Source organism: Lissotriton vulgaris, chromosome 3_2 (assembly GCF_964263255.1).
Source record: "Lissotriton vulgaris chromosome 3_2, aLisVul1.2, whole genome shotgun sequence".
Taxonomy (NCBI): domain Eukaryota; kingdom Metazoa; phylum Chordata; class Amphibia; order Caudata; family Salamandridae; genus Lissotriton; species Lissotriton vulgaris.
The window spans coordinates 165,843,985-165,866,303 of NC_141690.1; the positions used below are offsets into that span (position 1 = coordinate 165,843,985).

At 43.5% G+C, this 22,319-nt stretch overlaps 1 protein-coding gene across 1 annotated transcript in view; it reads left to right on the top strand.

Moving 5' to 3' along the window:
* The window catches only part of LOC147725465 (uncharacterized), a 152,534-nt gene extending 131,634 nt beyond the window's left edge, over positions 1-20,900 (top strand). Inside the window, exons 4-7 of the mRNA XM_086964454.1 lie at positions 6,741-7,011; positions 7,697-8,061; positions 20,688-20,747; positions 20,862-20,900. Coding sequence (XP_086820580.1) covers positions 6,741-7,011; positions 7,697-8,061; positions 20,688-20,747; positions 20,862-20,900 — 735 coding nt within the window. The remainder of the gene's footprint in view (positions 1-6,740; positions 7,012-7,696; positions 8,062-20,687; positions 20,748-20,861) is intronic.
* Positions 20,901-22,319: the final 1,419 nt, after the last annotated feature.

Below are 22,319 nucleotides of genomic sequence, written 5' to 3' on the forward strand. Positions count from 1 at the left end.
TTAAAATCAGGTTTTATTAATTCGTAAAGAGGTTTAACCCTCTCCGCATAATTTAGAATGTAAGTTCTTCCGAAATTCAGGAAGCCTAGAATCAATAGTAAGTTCTTCAGCATTTTTTGTGCTTGGAGTACAGCGCACTTCTCTAAGAAGTTGTCTGCTAGGCTTTTGCCTTCACTTGATAATTTGTATCCTAAAAACAGGACCGTTAGATGGGCAATTAGTGACTTTTCAAAGTTGAATTTGTAACCCTCTGCTGCGAACCCAAGTATTATGGTGTTCACTCTTTTCAAGTGAGTATCCAAGTCGTCGTCTGTGAGATAGATGTCATCGACATAGGATAATGCCTCATCATCATACATTTGTAGTAACTCTGTTACTCTGGCTGAGAATAATCCTGGGCTATTCTTGAATCCCTGTGGGAGTCTACAGAAATTTTTCTGTGACCCCATTATTGAGAAAGCAGTCAAGTACCTACTTTCCGGTGCAATATTTTGACAAAAGAATCCATTAGAAATGTCTAATGCTGTTTTGTATTTTTTGCGAACTATGTTATTCATTAGTGCTGCACTGTGCGAATTTTGTACCGCAAATGTTTTGCAACATGAGTTAAGGTGTCTGTAGTCCAAGACTAGACAATATGAATCGTCTGGTTTGGAGACAGGAAACAAAGGATTGTTCATTTGAGAGGTGCATGTTTCAATCACCCCTTGGTATTCAAGTTGATCTAGGATCTCCCTGACCTGTTTTTTAGCTTCTTGCTTAATTGGGTACTGCCTTTGTGCAGTTGGTTGACTTTTTAACTCGATTTTGTGAGGAGGAGAGTCCTCATCCCATCCTACATGATTCTTATATAATGCAGGTGCTTGAGCTACTGCCTATTTTCTGGCATATATATATTTTCTATGTATTGGAATATGATTTGAGAAGGCAGGCATAATCATTTCTTCGCCATGAGGGCACTCCCTGACAAACTCTGGTGGCCAGTCTTTCTCAGCTAATAGGATGTCATAGCCTTTTGAGAGGTTATCCCAAAACAGACCCCTTACTTTCTTAGTCTTATCTCCCTCTATACGCAATGTTATTTTGTATATTTTATGAGGTTCGCTAACTCTGGTATCTGCAGTTTCCACTTGAATGTATTCATTCGTGTCCACTGTCTCCAGATGATTAATCAGGATCTTGCGAGCTATGCTCACTTCTGCTGCGCTGTCTAGCATTGTCTGTGCCCACTCTCCGTTTTTCAGCTGTGTCCTCAGTATTCTCGGCATGTTTGATTACTTTAATACTGGCTACCTTCTTTCTTGTAAATTGTAGTTTTTTACTTTGAGCAGGTTCCTTGTCTTTGAACTTGGCGTGCTCTTCCCTTTGTTGTGACCGTCCTCTTCTTTCCGATTTCGGCGAGGAAGTCTGAAAAGATCGAGAGTGACGTGTATCAATATCTTGATATCTATCAGGTTTTTTCAAATTATCCCTATTTCTAAGGTTGTATCTTTTTTCAGAGGGCTCCCTTTGGGGAGACTGGTGTTCTTGGCTCGGAGTTATTTCCCTCCGCCGAGGAGACCTTCCTCTGGACTGGAATCTTTTTTCTTTGGGAGTGGATTGTTTATTTCCATCCCAGCTCTTTTTCGGAGTGTTTAGATTATTTTTAATAAATAATTTTTCAGGATTTTCAAGTTGTTGGGGTTTTACCGGTTTACCACCCAAATTATCTCTACCAAGTTCTTCATAGGATTTTTCTATGATTCTGGCAAGTTCAATTGGTTGATCTGTTATATCTGTTTCTTTCAATTTTTGGTGGATCGCCACAGATGCTGCGTCTCCTTTTATGTTGGCTAACAATATAGCCGAGACCAGCTTGAAGTCTTTCAGTAATTTCATACCAAGAGTTAAAGCAGGTTCTGGACCGTATTCATTTTGAATCTGTCTTAGTACATCTGGTATCACCGCCAGAGACGGAACACCATGTATTTTTGTGTAAATGGAGGCAAAGACTGTGCCCCAAGTGTCACAGTCCTCCACATGTGGTGCGACCCCCATTGGAAGGCAGATGGTCAGAATTCTGTGTTTCTCAATAGGGGTAGTATTCGGGAATACTGCCTCTATTTGAGTTATCTTTTGTGCTAGCCAGAATGGAATTTGTTCCTGTTTTGCGGGTGTTTTACCAAGACATGATTGTATGTTCTGTAGTGTAATTTTATTTGTGTTCCCCTGATGAGGGGTCAGCTGTGGAATGTTAATAGCTGGTTGGACTGTTGCAGTCCGCATTACATATTGGACTAACTGTCTGTGAATTTTAATTAGTAATTTTAGCTGGGCTAAAAGTTCCTTGTCTGACATTTTATCAATGTCAGGATGTGGTGTGTAGCTGGCTAGAACCGGCCACGTTGCTCCTGGTCTACCTAGTGGACCAAGCCTGTGATCATTATGTTTTAGGGCGCCTTTAAACCAGAGCAGGTGGTAATTTAGTGGGATTTCCCCATCCTCAAAAGGAGTGTATTCATCCGGAGGTTCCTCTATTTTATAATAGTGGAATTAGTGTGTTGTAGCGTTTGCCTCTGGAAAGTTTATCCATGAATAGAATACCTCTGTCTGCCAATATTCGTGTGCCTCTATCACGAAAATGACTGTACCACCTCGTGATGTCAGTCCGTTTTCTATAAGTTTTAAAGTTATAGTTTTTCTTATGTTGACCGGAATGAGGATAGCATTCTGGTCCTTCTGTAGGAGACTCGTGTCATCCTCTAGAAGTTGAGCTGCTAATCTAGCTGCTTCCCTTTTGTCTTCACTGTCTGGCATTTTACTGCCAGAAAGGTTTTTTGTTGCAGATCAGGTTTCAAGGAGACAAAAGATTAGGTGCACAATATTTTGGAACACTGTATCCTTCAACATTGACTAAACCAGAAACTTCTACATAGGAATCTCTTCCTACTAAGTTCCGGCGGATTTTAACCTTTCACCCACTCCAGACGTCTATTGGAGTATTTGTGAATGTAAATGTAAATGTGGCGTATTTGTATAGCGCGAACAGTGACCCGGAGGCATCCCGGCGCTTTACGGGAAAAAGGGTCTGTGTGAAAAAGCACGACTGAGTTACTCTAACGTCTTGCGTTAGTTTTATCGCCTTACCAAACGTTGGGCGCCATGTAGTGTAGTTCCTATTTTCCCTATAGGCCCTGCGCATTGGAATAACATAAACAGCAGTGTAGACGTAGGACTGAGGTCATCTAGGTCTCTACTGACTATGTTACACTTAATTTAGGTTTGCGCCAGCTAGCTCAGAGGTCACTGGAAACTTTCTTGAAGAGGTAGGGATCAGCTTCCCTGGCTCAGACAAGAAGGGATTCAGCTTCCGACAACCGCATAAACATGACAATTTTGCTCCCTCAGAATAAGAGTCAATCTCAAGAGTCGTGAAAACAATAGACAGTTATTTCACTCAGTCAGATGTGCATACTTAGTTTCACCAGAGTGCAGAGAATAGAGAGACGGGCGTTTTCAATAAAAGGTATTTTTTATTGAGCAGTCTTCCTTCTCATGCAAGAGAAATGAATTGCCACAATTGCAATACTTAATGTAAAGTAAAGTACGTACATTAAAAGGAGTATTATAAAATAATACTGTAAAAGCATTGATATGGTTTCTTAGCCATAAGACACTTTAAAATGGATAAAATATATACATACATATATACATAGGCTAACGTCCTCAACTGGTGCTTGTAAACTACGCCTACCCCGGTGTATATGACCTAAGCCTAATACGTGGGAAGGAGTAAGGGAGTAGCAGTTTAAGTTAAGTAGGTTTGTTGCCAAGGATCTGTTCAAGAATTCTCTCTAAGGGTTTAGTCAGCACTGTACCTTGGGAATAGAATGTAGGAGGTCTAGTATCTCTCTCTCAGGACTCGATATCCCAGTCACCCACAAGAGTAGGCTGGAAACGCCGGAGCTGGATTTTCTCGGCAGGAGAAAAGACAGCGTCTTTCTCAGCGCGTCAAAGAGGAGGGGCAGCGTCCGTGGGCTTCTCGCATCTGCTGGGCTCTCGGAAAGTAGATTAGCTGCTCTGCTCCAGAACCACCACTGCGTGTTTGCTTAAGGCTTCGTTGGTATATTTATACCTGAAAGGTGCCGAGTTTGACGTAAGGTTTGGACATAAGACGTCAATAAAGATGTCACTAAGAACTGGCCGTTCTTACAGTGCTTGCAAGAGTTCTATTACAAATCAAAACAAAGCAAGCAGGGATTTCCCAGGTTGCTGGAGGTTTGGTGTGTCGAAAGAACTTGGTGTGCTTTCTATGAATCTAAGGAAGTAGCTTCTGCCATGCCTTGGGCTGCAAAGGCGATTTACTTGAAATATGGATCTGATTCTTATGCTATTGTAGGGATATTGTTGATTATAGCCGTACAGGGGCATAAAGTCACAATATTGAATCGGATTCCTAGATAAAACACATCAAGCTAACTTTTCCTTTGCAGTTCTCCTTCCAAGCGGTTCCCTTCCTAATTCCCTTTCCCCCCGCTTGATCACTTCAATACTCTGTGTAAGTAATACAGTCAGAGTTGAAGGTATCGAGAGGTGGGCCCTTTTATCATCGCATCCAGACTCCGAGGAAGGCTTCGTCTGACACTGGGACCCTCTCCTGCTGCTGCCTGGGACCCTCTCCTGCTGCTGCCAGAAGTGCCTGCTGCCTGGGACCCTCTCCTGCTGCTGCCTATGACCCCCTCCTGCTGCTGCTTGGGATCCTCTCCTGCTGCTGCCAGTAGTGCCTGCTGCCTGGGACTCCTCACCACTCACTTCAACCACAGGTGGTACATGTCCACAGGGATGGCAAGAACAGAGAAGATCTGTGCCAGTCCATTCACAAGCGAGAAGCTGGAGGTGCTAGTGGATGAGGTGCTGGCACAGTACCCGAGGCCGTATGGTGGCCCCAATGTAGTGGTTCCACCTAGTTGGAAAAAAGCGGTAGTAAAGGCCCTTCTGAAAAAGCCAGGTCTAGATCTAACGGACCTGGCTAACTTCAGACCGATTTCCTTGCTGCCCGGGTTCGGCAAGATCGCGGAGAGACTAGTGAACAGGCGATTGTCACAGTTCCTGGAATCCAATGGCTTGCTGCGGAATTCCCAAACGGGATTCAGGCCGGGCCAAGGCACTGATACCGCCCTTATGGCAGTCGTGGAAGAAGCCAGGAGCATTTTGGATTCAGGAGGATCGGTGGCAGTGATCCTCCTGGACCTCAGTGCGGCTTTTGACACCGTAAACCATCAGGTGTTGCTCCAGCGACTGTCAGAGGTAGGCCTGACTGGAATGGCCTTAAAGTGGCTCGCGTCTTTTCTGAACCAGCGAACCTACCAAGTCTGGGAAGGTAGTGCACAATCAGCCCCTATCCCCCTTCAATGTGGTGTGCCTCAGAGCTCCTCCCTGAGCCCCACATTGTTTAATGTCTATATGGCACCGTTGGAGGATGTGGTGGCACCACTGGGTATCAAAATTATCAGCTAAGCTGATGATACCCAGTTGGTGGTGGCCCTCTCCCAATTGGTGAATCAACCGGACCTGCTGCACTCCTGCTTTTCCAAGGTGTACACATGGATGGGCAATTCAGCATTAAAACTGAATGGCTCTAAAACAGAGATGATGTTGCTGGGACATGCAGGGCTTTCTCTGCCGCCAGGCAGCTGGCCGAGTTGTCTTGGCGATCCTCCAAGCCCCAAAAAGGAGATCAAAAGTCTGGGTGTGTGGTTGGAACAAGACCTGTCTTTTAAGACCCATGCAAAAAAAACTGCCGGAGTCTGCTTTGGTCTGCTCCGATCTGCCCGTAAGATCTTACCCCTTATTCCTCCGGCCTCTAGGAAACTTCTTATCCAGGGGCTGATTGTCTCGAGGTTGGACTACAGCAATGCGATTTTTTTGGGCGCTCCGGAAGCAACGCACAATAAACTCCAACAAGTGCAGAATGCAGCAGCAAGGCTGCTGATGAATATTCCAAGGAGACAGTCAGTAAAACTGGCATTAAGAGCATTGTATTGGCTCCCGGTACGGGAGAGGATACAATTTAAATCTCTCTGTACGGCTCATAAAATCCTGCGGGGGAAGGGACCTCCCATCTTGGGTAATATAGTGCTCCCTTACAAGGCTACTAAAGCCCTGCGCTCTGACCACACATTTTTGCTACAAGTGGCCAGAGTGAAAAGAGCCTGGACGGGTGGTAGAAGATTCTCGGTGAACGCAGCCAAGTTATGGAATGCGCTGCCTTTGAATCTACGGACAGAGACTTGTATTATTCGGTTCCGAAAACTACTCAAGACCCACCTGTTCCCCGCTTAATGCTGTCTTCCTAGCTCTACACCCCTGAGTCATGAACGAGCGCTGGGATGCCCAAGGGTAACCGCGCGCTATACAAGATTCCAAATAATAATAAAAATAATAATAAGTTATCATTGAGGGTGCTGTTGGGCAGGGGGGGTTTTGACATGCATGAGACTGGTGATGTGTGCGACACACAGAGGGGTTTCAGTACAGTCATCCTGCATGTGTGTGTGATTGGCATGTAGCCTCTACGCCCTCATGCAAGCATGCCATAAGTATTTGGGCCATGCAAGGTACCCTTGTGAGGTGTCCCCCAGTTTGAGTATTAGGGGGATTACAATTGGTCCTGACTCTGCGTATTGCTACTGTTGTGATAGATGTTGGTACATGACACTGTGTAACTGGTCACTTACCCTACTTTTCTCCCATACCTGCAGCTCAAGGTACACCAGCGTAAGGCATTGTGGAGGGCTATTACTGCAAAGGTACGGGCCCTGAGGGTATCTAACAGACGACGCACCCACTGCCACAAGAGGTGGGACAACATCAGCCGGCTGGCAAAAAAAGTGTCCAAGAAGACCATGGGGCTGCAACCGCGCACTGGGATTCTGGCACGGCGCAACTTAACACCACTGATGTTCCGCATATTGGCAGTGACTAATCCGGAGTTGGATGCACGTCTGAAGGAGCATCGCCAGCAAGGCAGGGGTGAGTATTTGGTGAGGGTGACTTTGCCTGGGAGTGGATGCATGTGTATAGAGCCAGTGGCAGCGGTGAGCCATGTTATATTTGCGGGGTGGTGCAGTGATGTGTCATGTGAGTGGCTGCAGGGATGTGTGCTAGTGTCAGGCATTGGGATCCACATGGTCATTCTGCATTGTGATGGTGTGGGAAATGTATTAAGGGGGGGTTAACATAAGGGTCAACTATCTAAGTGTGAGTTCATGTATTCGTACTTTGCATGCCCCATGATTGTTGAGGGTCACACGTCTGACAACAAGGTGCCCCAGAGTACCACATGGTGCTTGGTATGGCCTACTTGGCATTGTGGACTGTCATGTCTTCATAGGTGTGTGTGTGTTCTCCCATCAGTTTCCCTGAAGGCCTGTCAGTGGCAATGAGTGTTGGGACATGATAGGAGTGGGAATGTCAAGTTGTGTGTGGTACACTTCATCCACGGGCAAGGTCTTGTGCTGTGTGGCCTAAACATGGCTCAGTCATGGCAAGTAGTCAGAGTTGCCGGTAATGTTGTGGTGTATGTAGTGTATTGCTGCAATGTTTATGCAGGGTGTGGTGGTCAGCATGTCGATTTGGGTTTCCCCTGTATGCATGGTTTAATTTGCTTTGGACTGATGATGTCATTTATACAACCCTGCATCTCTCTCTCATGCAGAATCACCAGTGGGCACAGAGGAACAGGAGCCGGAAACCAGTGGTGGCGAGAGTAGCACTACAGCTGCACCGGAGGCCAGTGACACAGAGCTCACTAGCGCGTCTGAAGGGGACAGGAGTATGCATGAGGAATCCGTGGCTGAGACACAGAGTACTACATCATCTGATGCGAGTGGTGATGCATCCATGTTGTCAGGCACAGGGGATTGGGAGTCTGCTACATCAGCTACCACTCAATGGCCAGTGCCCAGCTTCCCACCCACTTCCTCTGGTACAGCCCGTGTCTGTAGGAGGGGACAAGTTACATTCACACCTGGCACCGCTGAGCCTGCACCTGTTCCCCCTGCTGCCCTGAGTGCTGAGTGTGTAGAGCTCCTGCGCCAGCTTTGTGTGGGGCAGACCGCCCTGCTCAATGCCCTCAGTGACCATGACAAGAAATTAGGGCACGTGGTAGCCTACATGGAGGGCATACACTCTGATGTGGGTGGGCTCCACCGTACAGTCCAATCTTTGTCATCTGCAGTAACGTCTGCCCTTCAACAAGCACATGCTCCCATTCCTGCTCAGGTGCTTTTGTCCCCCCCGTGTCAGTGGCCACATCAGAGGACAGTGACCACGGTTCGCATGCATCACAGACACGATACAGCACAAGGAGTGTAGTGTAGTTCCTATATTCCCAATAGGCTCTGTGCATTGGAATAATATATACTGTAGTTTAGACGTAGGACTGAGGTCTACTAGGTCTCTACCGGATATATTAAACTTAATAGTGAGTGCCAGCTAGCTTAGAGGTCACTAGAAACTTTCTCAAATTCACAAGAAGGGATTAATTTCTGACAACCACATAAACATGACAACTTTGTTTCCCAAGAATAAGAAATCAAATCTCTAGAGTCGCGGAAACAATAGATAACTATTTTACTCAGTCAATCGTGCATGCTTCGTTTCACCAGAGGTGCTGAGAAATAGAGAGACAGGCGTTTTCAATAATAGTATTTATTGAACAGTCTTCTTTCTCAAGCATTGGAAATGAACTGCTGCAATCGTAATACTGGTTATAAAGTACAAAGCATATAATACACACAGTATTATCAAGTAGTACTGTAAAAGCATGATATGGTTTCTAAGCCATAAAAGTGCATAAAATGTATAAAATACATACAGTAATAAATAATGACTAAAAGTACTCAACTGGTGCTTCTTAAATACGCCTACCCCGGTGTACGTAACCTAAGTCTAGTACGAGGAAGGAAGTAAGTGAGGAGTAGTCTAAGTTTAGTAGTTCTCTGCCAGGAATCTATTCCAAGAATTCTCTAAGAGGTCTAATAAGCTCTGTACCTTGGTTTTAGAATGAAGGAGGTCTTGTATCCCTCTCTCAGGACTCGATTTCCCAGATACCCACAAGGGTAAGCCGGAAACACTGGAGCTGGATTTCTCGGCAAGAGAAAAGACAGCGTCTCTCTCAGTGCGTCAGTTGGAGGGTCGGCTTCCTTCGGCACTTGCTGCTGCAGGGCGTCGGGCAAGTAGATAGTCGATCTGCTCCAAACCACCGTGTGTTTGACTGGGCAAACCCGGGCATATTTATACTTTGAAGGTGCCGAGTTTGACGCATGATTGGACTTAATATCGTCACTCAAAGGCTAAATTCTTGGAGAACGCCAGGAGTTTTTGGTGAACTTAATATTCAAGCAGGGGGAAGTTCCTAGCTGCTGAAGGCGGGTTTTTCCAAGAAATCATTGTTAATTCTTGGAACCTAGTGAAAGTAGCCATGCCGTATTTGGGCTGTATGGCTTAGACCAGATAGGGTAGTGAATTCTATGCCAATATAAGGATATGATAAAGTATACCTATATAAGGGCATGAATCGGAAAAATTACACTAGGGGCCTAGATTTGATTACAACAGGAGCACACAGCAGACACAACCCAAGCGGTCCTGCCCACAAACACCATCCCCCCAGAAGAGCAGAGCCACCCCAGAATGCAAGGACAAGAACTCGTCAGGGAAGAGCAAGGCCGGAAAAGGAGTGAGGCTGACATCAGCCTCAAAAACCTTTGAGGCATCTCCAGCAAAGGACTCTCCTGACCCTAAAACTTCACACAGAGCTAGCCATGCAGTGTCTGTGTCCACTGAGGAGGTGTTGTATAGCAAGGGTACACCTATGAAGGGCACAGGCCCATATCCCCCCACCACATCAACTCCAATTCCAAGCCCAGTGAAGCAGGTGGAGGAGGGCATTGTAGGGGCCACCCCAGGCAAAGAGGCAAAGTAGGGCACTGTAGGTAGGACACCTGGCAAAGGGGCAAAGGAGGGCACTGTAGGTGGGACACCTGGCAAAGGGGCAAAGGAGGGCACTGTAGGTGGGACACCTGGCAAAGGGGCAAAGTAGGGCACTGTAAGTGGGACCCCTGGCAAGCAGGGTAAGGTGGTCCAGAGGCGTTACCAGACAAAGCATTCTGCAGGATCCAGCACATCACCAGAGGGAGTTCCAGTGTCTGTACCAGATGCGGGACAGTTGGTGTGTGTACCTGGTGTGTCATCACCAGTTCCCATTAACCCAAGCCATTTCGTATTCCCAAAAAGTGGAAGGGCACCCCTCCAACCTCTCCTACCCACACTGTGTCCCAGGTCTGCATGACTCCACATCCAATTGCCACTATACCACCTGGTCCAAACAGCCCTCCAGCTTGCTAGATGACTGATCGCCCTACATCACCTGTTTCTCTGTCTCCCCAGTCAAGTGTTCCTGCTGACCCCGACACGCAGCCAGCTCCAAGTCCACCTCACAGCCAGATGTGAGTGGCAGTCCCCCTCATACACCCGTCTCTCATAGAGGTGTGCTAGTCCTGACCATTGTTTGCCACCTGGTTGTGTTGCTGGCCATGAAAGGGTACAGTCAAACACACTCACTGTGCAGCTTCTTATTTCCTGACTCTGTACTTCTCCCTGGCCACTGGCCTTGTTGTTCACTGCAGCTCTCCCCTTGCCTGTGCAGCTTCTCCTGTCCTGACTCTGCACTTCTCCCTGGCCACTGGCCTTGTTGTTCACTTCAGCTCTCCCCTTGCCTGTGCAGCTTCTCATGTCCTGACTCTGCACTTCTCCCTGGCCACTGGCCTTGTCATTCACTGCAGCTCTCCCCTTGCCTGTGCAGCCTCTCATGTACCTGCTCTGCCAACTGCCCTTGACATTGGCCCTGTTGCTCTGCTGTGTTGGAGTCTCCCCTGTGCAGCCCCTCATGTACTTGCTGGGCCACCTGCCCTGGACACTGTCCCTGTTGCTCTGCTGTGTTGGAGTCTCCCCTGTGCCATGGACACTGGCCCTGTTGCTCTGCTGTGTTGGAGTCTCCCCTGTGCAGCCTCTCATGTACTTGCTGGGCCACCTGCCCTGGACACTGGCCCTGTTGCTCTGCTGTGTTGGAGCCTCCCCTGTGCCATGGACACTGGCCCTGTTTATCTGCTGTGTTGGAGTCTCCACAGTGCAGCCTCTCATGTACTTGCTGGGCCACCTGCCCTGGACACTGGCCCTGTTGCTCTGCTGTGTTGGAGTCTCCCCTTTGCAGCCTCTCATGTACTTGCTGAGACACCTGCCCTGGACACTGTCCCTGTTGCTCTGCTGTGTTGGAGTCTCCCCTGTGCCATGGACACTGGCCCTGTTGCTTTGCTGTGTTGTACTCTCACCTGTGCCATGGCCACTGGCCCTGTTGCTCTGCTGTGTTGTACTCTCACATGTGCCATGGATACTGGCCCTGTTGCTCTGCTGTGTTGTACTCTCACCTGTGCCATGGACACTGGCCCAGTTGCTCTGCTGTGTTGTACTCTCCCCTGTGCCATGGACACTGGCCCTGTTGCTCTACTGTGTAGGAGTCTGCCCAGTGCAGCATCTCATGTACTTGCTGGGCCACCTGCCCTGGACACTGGCCCTGTTGCTCTGCTGTGTTGGAGTCTCCCCTGTGCAGCCTCTCATGTACTTGCTGGGCCACCTGCCATGGACATTGTCCCTGTTGCTCTGCTGCGCTGGAGTCTCCCCTGTGCCATGGACACTGGCATTCCTGCTTACAGTTTGCTTGTGCAGGATATCTTGCATTTGTTCAGCATTTTGTACCTTGATCTTGTGTACAGCTGTTCAACTATCACATCAGAGCAATATGTGAATAAAGACAGTTACTCCTGTTGTCTGTTTTGTCAGTGTACTTGCTGATTAAAGATCTTTTTGTGTGTGCATTTGGTAGCCTGTGCCCCATGCTCTATGTGTCACTTCAACATTGCCAAGCTCTTTGGCTGAATCACATTTTTAAACAGGGGTAACAGGGTCTTCTGTCCATTCAGACACTGATACTTGTGTTATCTGTGTTGCCTCTTTTACCTGTCATGCAGTTCTCTTTTGAGTGGTTTTGTGTTGTTGGCTATGTTGTTGCCATGTCAGGTTGGGGTAGACTGCCAGCACAGGGTGTGATGCTGTGCACAGGTTTGCATGCAGGCTGGGCACTGTCATGATGTATGTGTGTTATTCCTGTATATGTGCTCAGTTGTGTATGTGTATGGTCATCCTGTGTTTGCCCTTAGTTCTGGTCCCCTGGCATACATGAGAAGTGTGCTCTTGGGTGGTGAGGAGGTGTGCAGTGTGAAGGGTGTGACTTTGTAGTGGGTGTGGATGTGTGTGCCCCTGGATGGTGATAGCCACACATGTGAGCCAGGAGTTGTGTGCCTGTTGTTTGGATTGTCCTGCCCTGTGTAAATGATTGTATGCACTTGTGTGAGTTGTCTGTTCATTGTGTTGATGAGTCCATGCAGTTCAGTGTGACTCCTCATTGTTGTTTTTGTCACTTATGTGTGTGACTTGCACATCAGTCTTGTGTTTGTTTGATCAACAATGTGTGTTGTGTGTGTTTGTATGGACTGTGTGGCCCTGCGGCTCCTCACTGGCATTGTGTGTGACTTTCTATTGCACTGCAGGCACATGGTGCCTTTTCTCCTCCTGTATTGCATGGTGTGTTGTGTGATGCCATCCCCTATGTGTGCCACTTTTGCCTAGCCATTGAGGCTCTGCATTCCCTTTATTTGTGTATGGTATACACCTCGCATGTCTAATGGTGACATGCAAGTCAGTTGATTTTGATGTCAGCTGTCCCCTTTGTTTACATGTGTATGTGCCTCCCCATCCCTTCATTTGTGAGACTGTGCCTTGTGGTGCAGTTTTTGGACCAAGAGTGCTGGTCCACTCTGGTCATGGCCTCATTGTTTTATGTTTGATGTTCTTGTGCTACTCATCAGTGTGGATTGCCCTTGTGCACTTGAGCTGTGTGTGCTGCCCAGTGCTCTAGTGCAGCTGGTTGTGCTCTTGTATCCCAGAGTGGTGCATCCTGTTATTGTTGTGTTGGGTGTCTGTGTGTTGGCTGTGGTGTATCATCACTTCCTGGGTATGCTGTTGTTTTTGTGGTGTGCTGATTTGTGGTTTGTGTGTTGAGGTTCTGTCAGTCATGTTTGTGTGTAGCTGTTGTGCTTGTTGTGCACACACTGCCTGTTGTGCATACAGTGCTGTGGGTATGTGGGCTTGGCATTGCCTGATGTGCATCCCCTGATGTCCTGTGGTGTTTGTAGATTTGTGCTTTCATGTGCATGTGTGGTTTGTTTGATGTGGCAGTGTATTTCTGTTCAGGTGCAATTCTTGTGTGATTTATGGTATGTTGTGTGTGTTTTGTTGGTGAGTGATGATGTTGTGCAGTGATGTTGTATTTATACTGTGAACAGAAGTGTGATCAGTTGAAAACTGATAACATCCCTTAGGGCACTCCAGATTATGGTGAATTCCTCCTCTGTTATTCAAAAATAATTTCAATGGTTTTTTGAAGAGTTTATTTTCTCCTTTTTGAGTATAAACACTGTATATCCAAAGACCAATAAAGTTTCCATTGAAAACATGTATTTGATTCCATTTCATACATGATCAAATCAGCTCCAATGCATTTCGGGCTATGCCCTTCGTCGGGGAGCATCTAAACAAAAAACAACATATATGGTTCTAAGTATAGTTTCACACATGTAAATTGGTACATAGCAAGTGTAATCTGATAAATAGCAAAAAGTGTAACAAAGAAGTATGATCTCAATCCAGCAATGCTATCAATAAACTACATCGAATAAAGTGAGTATAATGTGGTAAAGGTAAAAGAAAATAAATTAATGAATCAAGTTGCGGGAGGGGTGATTGACATGCAGCACCGCGATTAAATAACAGTAATGTAGGGTTGTAAAGCGGCAGTATCATGCAATGTAAAACCGGTTAATCAAGTGTTGGATTCTGATGTATGCTACTAGTGAGGGTCCCACGGTCGACAAGGGTAAATGACACGCTGTGAAGCGTTTATGAAACCAGTAATATGAAGATTAAACGCCTTGAAGGCGGCAATTGTAATCAAATAGGACGAGCGGTCATGTACGGGATCGGAGTAGCAGTATTTACTTACTGGTGTATTCAATGGAAGATAGCATGGTCGGCAAGCTCGCGGGAATGTTGACTGCAAAAGGAAAGTCCTAGTCGGGTTTCGTAAAAGAAACCAGGAAGTGATGCGATCACGTGGGTAAATAAACTTTTATAAATTTTATAAATGGCTCATAAGTAACATGCAAACTCAATGCGTTCATTGAGTCCATATGGCTTGATCGAATTAAGTCTAAAAATCCAATGATTTTCACACTGTAACAATGTCCTGTTATTATCTCTTCCTTCTGTTTTATCAACGGTTTCCAACACCATGAACTTTAGTTGAGAAATATTATGGTTCATTTCAATGAAATGGCTCGCTACGGATGACTTGAGATTTTTAGTTCTGATATTGGATTTGTGCTCGTTAAGACGAGTCTTGAGATTTCGTTCAGTCTTCCCAATATATACCATGCCGCAGGGGTATTTGAGTAGGTATATAAGATTGCAAGTGTCGCAAGTTGCTGTTACCCTCAATGGTATGTCATATCCTTTCATTAGGTGTGCAACTTTCGTTCCTGGAATAATATTGTGACAAATTTGCAATTGTTGCAAGGTCTTGTCCCCCGTGAGGTTGGTTGGTTTTGTTTGGGCTGTTTTAAAATCTCCCCTAAGTTCTTTCCTCTCGTGTAGGCAAATAAGGGTTTAATTAATCAATCAATCAATCATAGACTGGAACTTATCTTGAAAATCTGGTTCCACTTGTAACATTGGCCAATGTTTTAATATTATGTTTTTATACAACTGGCTCACATTAGAGTACTTAAATACTATGACCATCCGGTCATTTTCAGTTTTGGCTCTGGATTGTTTTAACAAGTCCATGCGTTGGATTTCATGCACCTGATTTTTCGCTGTGTTCAATATTTGTTCTTGGTAACCTCTTTCCCTAAAGCGGTCGAGCATTTCTTCAGTTCTTATTTTGGCTACATCAGGGTCAGATGTGATGCGTTTCACTCTGAATAGCTGTGATTTGGGTAAGTGTCTTTTTAGAGATGTCTGGTGAAAGCTGCTATAATATAACAGGTTATTGTGGTCTGTGGGTTTTCGAAAGATATCAGTTGTAATTTGGTTATCCTTCAATATGATGAGGGTGTCCAAGAATGTGATGGTTTGAGGGTCTACTGTCCAGGTAAATTGGATTCGTTGGTTGACTGAATTTAAGTTGATTAAGGCTTTTTCCAAATTTTCTTTTGTGTCCTTCCAAAGGAAGAACAAATCATCGATGAAGCGCACATACATTTTCAGGTGTTTTTTCCAAAAAGGGTTGGTCCAGATGTTGGTATGTTCAAACTCACCCATAAAGGTGATAGCTTATATTGGAGCTGCGCTATTTCCCATACTGGTGCCTACGAATTGCAGGAACCAGTCATCTTCATGTTTGAAGTAACTATGATACAAAGTAAACATAGTTCATTCCATCAAAAACACTTTCATTGGTTCTTCCACTTCCAGTATGAGAATTGCTTGTTCCATGGCTCCAATACCTTCCTGGTGTGGGATTGAGGTGTATAGAGAGCTTACATTTGCTGTGCACAGCCATAATTGTTCATTAGATTCTATTTTGATGTACTGTAGTTTACATAGAAAATCTGTAGTATCTCGGATGTAACTGGAAAGGGATTGTACCATTGGTTGGAGATGTCGGTCCAGATATTGGCCTAAAGGGTGATGAATGCTGCCACAGGTGGATACTATCGGTCGTATCGGTGGGTCCATAAGGTTACAATAAAGTTACATCCGAGATACTACAGATTTTTTGCCTACACGAGAGGAAAGAACTTAGGGGAGATTTTAAAACAGCCCAAACAAAACCAACCAACCTCACGAGGGACAAGACCTTGCAACAATTGCAACAATTGTCACAATATTATTCCAGGAACGAAAGTTACACACCCAATGAAAGGATATGACATACCATTGAGGGTAACAGCAATTTGCGACACTTGCAATCTTATATACCTACTCATGTGCCCCTGCGGCATGGTATATATTGGGAAGACTGAGCGAAAGCTCAAGACTCGTCTTAACGAGCACAAATCCAATATCAGAACTAAAAATCTCAAATCATCCGTAGCGAGCCATTTCATTGAAATGAACCATAATATTTCTCAACTAAAGTTCATGGTGTTGGAAACAATTGATAAAACAGAAGGAAGAGATAATAACAGGACATTGTTACAGCGTGAAAATCATTGGATTTTTAGACTTAATTCGATCAAACCATATGGACTCAATGAACGCATTGAGTTTGCATGTTACTTATGAGCCATTTATAAAATTATTCTCTCCCATATTTTTGGGCGCTCTGAACTGACATTCCATTTGACCCATCATTATGAACTCCACATGTAGTGCCTGTTTATTGTCACTACAATTTTCACATTACAGTATGATCTCTATTTAGAATTTATTATTGTATTTTTGCACATTATACCAATGTATTCCTGATGCATTCTTGATACACACTAGCGCGACTAACCTCAGTCCCATTTCTATAACCACGTTCATTTACCCACGTGATCGCATCACTTCCTGGTTTCTTTTACGAAACCCGACTAGGACTTTCCTTTTGCAGTCAACATTCCAGCGAGCTTGCCGACCATGCTATCTTCCATTGAATACACCAGTAAGTAAATACTGCTACTCCACTCCCGTACATGACCACTCGTCCTATTTGATTACAATTGCCGCCTTCAAGGCGTTTAATCTTCATATTACTGGTTTCGGAAACGCTTCACAGCGTGTCATTTACCCTTGTTGACCGTGGGACCCTCACTAGTAGCATACATCAGAATCCAACACTTGATTAACCGGTTTTACATTGCATGATACTGCCCCTTTACAACCCTACATTACCGTTATTTAATCGCTGTACTGCATGTCAATCACCCCTGTTGATCACAAGACCTCCCGCAACTTGTTTAATTAATTTATTTTCTTTTACCTTTACCACATTATACTCACTTTATTCGATGTATTTTATTGATAGCATTGCTGGATTAAGATCATACTTCTTTTTTACACTTTTTGCTATTTATCAGATTACACTTGCTATGTATCAATTTACATGTGTGAAACTATACTTAGAACCATACATGTCGTTTTTTGTTTAGATGCTCCCCGACGAAGGGCATAGCCCGAAATGCATTGGAGCTGATTTGATCATGTATGGAATGGAATCGAATACATGTTTTCAATGGAAACTTTATTGATCTTTGGATATACAGTGTTTATACTCATAAAGGAGAAAATAAACTCTTCAAAAAACCATTGAAATTATTTTTGATTAACAGAGGAGGATTTCGCCATAATCTGGAGTGCCCTAAGGGATGTTATCAGTTTTCAACTGATCACACTTCTGTTCACATTTCAATTCACTCGCCCAAGGGTGGCGGGCGACACCATAGGAGCACCTATTTGAATGCGCATAAAGTACTATTGAACTTTATATAAAGACAGGCAGTGCACGAGCCAAACACATTTCTTTGTATTTATACTCCCATTACCTTTCCACAGTTTGGATGGCAGGGTATGTCTGCTTCTGTTGGGGTTGTGCGTGTGTTCCTGTGGTGTTTGTGTGTAGTTCTGTGCAGGCATCTGTTCAGGCTACTCTGTGTGTGTGTGTTATGTTTGTGGATACACCAAGGGTGTGTGTTTGTTTGTGTGTGTATGTGCTGTGAAGTATTTTCAGCCTTCAGTGTGTGAGGCACAGGTGTTGTGTGTTCCTTGTCATTCACTCCTGCAGTGGCTGTCTCCCTGGTTGTCTGTAGGGTGGTGCAGGGTGTGTATTGTGCTTGCTTGTACCTGTGCTTGTTGCTGTGCATGGTGGAGCCCAGGATGGGCACCTGGCCTGTGACTTGCTGGGGTGTGTGGTTGGGGGTGGTGTGTCCCTGTGGTGTCTGTACCCTGCCCATTTCCTGTTGTGGTGTTGCCTTGGGAATTGTGCGCATGTGTTGACCGAGGCGGTGATGTGACCGGGAGCGTGACGTTGCTGCTAGTTCGCGGTCGGTGTGTGTCCCAGATGCAGATGGGTGACTTGTTGTTAGGTGGGTGATGTAGGGGTGCCCTTGTGGATGTGTTGTGACCCTAGCACGGTGTCTGTTGTGGACTTGAACCCTGTGTCAGGCAATGTGTTGTGTGTTGTATTTGTGTATTAGCGTACCTGTGGCGTCGTTTTTGGTGGACCAGTTGATGGTAGTGCAGTAGCAGGTACATGACCAGATGCATATGAAGGTCTGGGTCCATGGCATTCATGACCGGGTGGTGATGACCGGGTCTCTGCTATCGAGCTCCGCTATCGAGTTTCCACTGTGTCTGGTTAGGCGGTGTCTCCGCTGCGGTGCGTCTGCCTGTTTGGGCCATCCTAATTTGTGGAGCGGTGCGGACGTCATTCCGCACGGCGGTGAGTCTCCATTGGCTCCCACCGCCGCGGGCGCACTTTGATGGCGGTGCACGTCCCTCCGCGGCGGATGGGAAATGACCTGTGTTTTGCTATACTAATATGGCGGATGTGAGTTCCGTTGCTCGCGGGCCGAAAAAGGCGTTTTTCCGTCCCGCCAGCACCGCGTTGGTGCCACCGCCCTACATCCTAATGGACCCCTTAGTGAGCCTACAATACATTTCCTCAGAACTACTGAAGTACTTCTTGAAGAGTTCATCCATTTGTAGGTGACTCTGGATACATATCATCCTGATGATGATGCATTTATGTATCTAAATATCCCTTTACAAGATTAAATTATCATCATCTTTCATTGAGGTAGCAGTTGCTTTCACTTTGTGGGAATCTTAGCCTGCTGTTTGGGTCTCCATCCTGCCAATTGGTCAGGTCTTCTCTTCCAACATCAGCACGAAGTATGTAGTATTTCATTAATTTATTTTACGCTTGCCATCCTGAGTGGGTGGGGCAGCTTATAGGCATGGATTGCTGTCTAGTTCAAACTGGTGTAACTAAGATGCTACCATTTTGACATTTATTTAAGGGCTTGTAGATGGCATGCCAAAAGCGTGCATATGCAAGCCCATTTGCGTTTGTCAACTCCAAGAAAACGGGAGCTCCTTTCTTGGCGGTCCCATGATAAGTGCTCTCTTACATAAAGGACCGAGTTCTTGCTTAGCATGCAGATTATCTTTTAATGATGCATTTATCTTACACTCGGCTGTTCAAGGAAATGAGTCCTTATTGAAGAGTTCTAGTTTAAATTATTATTTGACGAAAATCTCTCTTCGTAAACACATATTTTTGATTTTATCAGTGACAAAAATCCTGATGCTGTGTTTCTCATCAAAACCTGTAATTGTTAGAGTGACGGACATCCCGCCTGGTCATGCCATGTCACATCAAGATCTTTTACAGCACATGGGTGGAAGCCTAGCTATTATTTAGTGTTCACATTATGTATGTATGATGATCAATAGCTATAATGTAGTTAATGTGATTTTTCTGTAAAAATCCACTCAATTTGTTCACTTTCAGTGGCTTTAGTTAACTTTCCTCTTAGTTATCCCATCAATTTCCACTTTGTACTAACGGAATAGGTGGCGGGTGGTGTTTTTCAAGCTGCACAATGTTTCAATTTTAGGAGAGTTTAATATTCAGGCAGAAAATTCTGCTAACACGGTCTACACGGATCAGTGACTAAATATCGAGGGACAAAATATCGACTACAGAAAATATCGACGCCAAAATATAGAAAACTACAATATCGACCTGCTATATTTAATTTAAAAAAAACTAAAATATCGAACCCACTATATCGACTAAAATAAATTTTGTTTCTAAAATTATCGAACAACAAAATATTGATAATAATAATATCGAAAATCATACAACTATTTAAAAATACACCATAATATTGAAATACAAAATATAGACAACCAAACATATCGATTCAATAATGAAATCGAATACAAATAAAACACATTCAAAAGTATGAATGCATATTAAAAACACATTTTTAAAACATATACATACACAATAGAATAAATGCATTTAAATATATATTTTACGAAATCATTAACAACAAAATCTTAAATATTTACAAATATCACTCAGAAATAAAAATAAATACATACTTAACAAAGGAAACAGCAAATTTTAAAACTTTTGAATCATTATAAAATATATTATAACAATGAAATATATTTAAAAAATATTATTATTACTTAATAAGCATCTTCCATATATGGAAACACCAGGAAAAAAAATTCTAACTAATCTCAAGAACCAATTAAAATCTAGCAGTTACAACAAAAACCAATCACAGAAACCAACTAATTAAAACAACACTATAAAAGCCAAAAAAGTAAAGAGTCTTTTCCACTTCAAAAGAACAAAAACACAGATGAGACAACTCTACTAGATAATTTCCTGATAAGAAAATTACAAACTAAACAAAGTAAGTAAATAATGTTTTAATAAACTTTAACATTGCTAAAAACTTCTAAATAATTAATCTAAACAATATGAAACTGAAATGTACTTTCACTTATTAATATCTCCACTACAGATTCTACCACCACCTACAATTATTTCCTACAAGATGAAAGAAAATAAAGCTAATAAAAAAGTAAGTAAATAATAACTTGTTAACCATTAAAAATAGAGAAATGTTATTGAAAATACATCTAAATTAAAATAAACTAAAATATACTTTCATTTTTTATTTATGTCTCCACTACAGATACTTGCAGCCACAAGAATAACTATCTACAACAACTAAGAAAATAAAGCTACTCAAAAAGTAAGTATATTAAAGAAGTAGTTTAAAGAGATAATGTAACTAATTAATATAAACCCTTTCCCAATTGCCCTAAAACCTACAACAAATACTTCTGAATATCTTAACCATTGTTTATTATTATATGAACAGATATAATGCCTCCAGGAAGAAAAATAAAAGCCACCACACATCAAAAGAAATGTATGTCAACATCTACATAACCATTGTAAGTATATATAAAAAAATCTATATAAATGTAAGAAAATATTATACTGCATAATATAAATTAAATTGTATCTACATTTTCTTTATTACTAAACCCACTGCCATGACAAGGCACAGAATTCATAATATCACAAAAGGGAAAAATGCTCCTATGATACATGGGTTATGTATATACACCAGAAAGGCAGAAAGATTTAAAAGTGTTCCGGAAATGTAGAAAGTACTATGCTAACAATTGTTACGGAAGAGCCATAACTCAAGAAAGTACTGTACTGCACTGTTAATGAGCACAACCACCCCCCCAATATTTCTGAAATAGCAATTAGTTCAGCTTTAGAAAATATAAAAGAAGCAAGCAGTAGCACAGACATGCCCACTACTGAAATATTAGAAGAATAGCTACTGCAAATACCCCAACATGCATCTGGACAATACCATCTATTGATGCATTAAAGAAGGTTATAATTATACAGAAAAAAAACCTACAACCACCATGCCTATCCCTAAAACTTTCCAAGAAGTAAACGTCCCACCTGAATTGAGCATTACCCATAACAAAGAACCATTTATTTTCTTTAACAATAACAACAGTGAAAAACATATAATAATGTTTACCACTGCGAATAACTTGACTAAGCTCCAACAATGCAACACCTGGATGATAGATGGCACATTTAAAATATGCCCAAAACCATTTTATCAACTTTATACAATACATTCTATATACCAACATACTAATATACCCTTCATCTACTGCCTACTCCCAAATAAAACTCAAATGGAGTGTAGTTCCTATATTCCCAATAGGCTCTGCGCATTGGAATAATATATCCTACAGATGTGACGAAGGACTTATGTCTACTAGGTCGCTATCGAATATATTAGACTTAATTGTGAGTGCCAGGTAGCTCAGAGGTCACTAGAAACTTTCTCGAGTTCAAAAGAATGGATTTAGTTTCTGACAACCGCATAAACATGACAACTTTGATTCCCCAAGATAAAACTGATCTTCAAAGTCGTGGAAACAATAGATAGATATTTTACTCAGTCATTCGTGCATGCTTCGTTTCACTAGAGGTGCAGAAAAATAGATAGATGGGCGTTTTCAATACATTTTTTTATTGAAAAGTCTTCTTTCTGACGCAGAAGAAATGAACTGCTACAATCTTAATACTGTTTGCAAAGTATAATGCG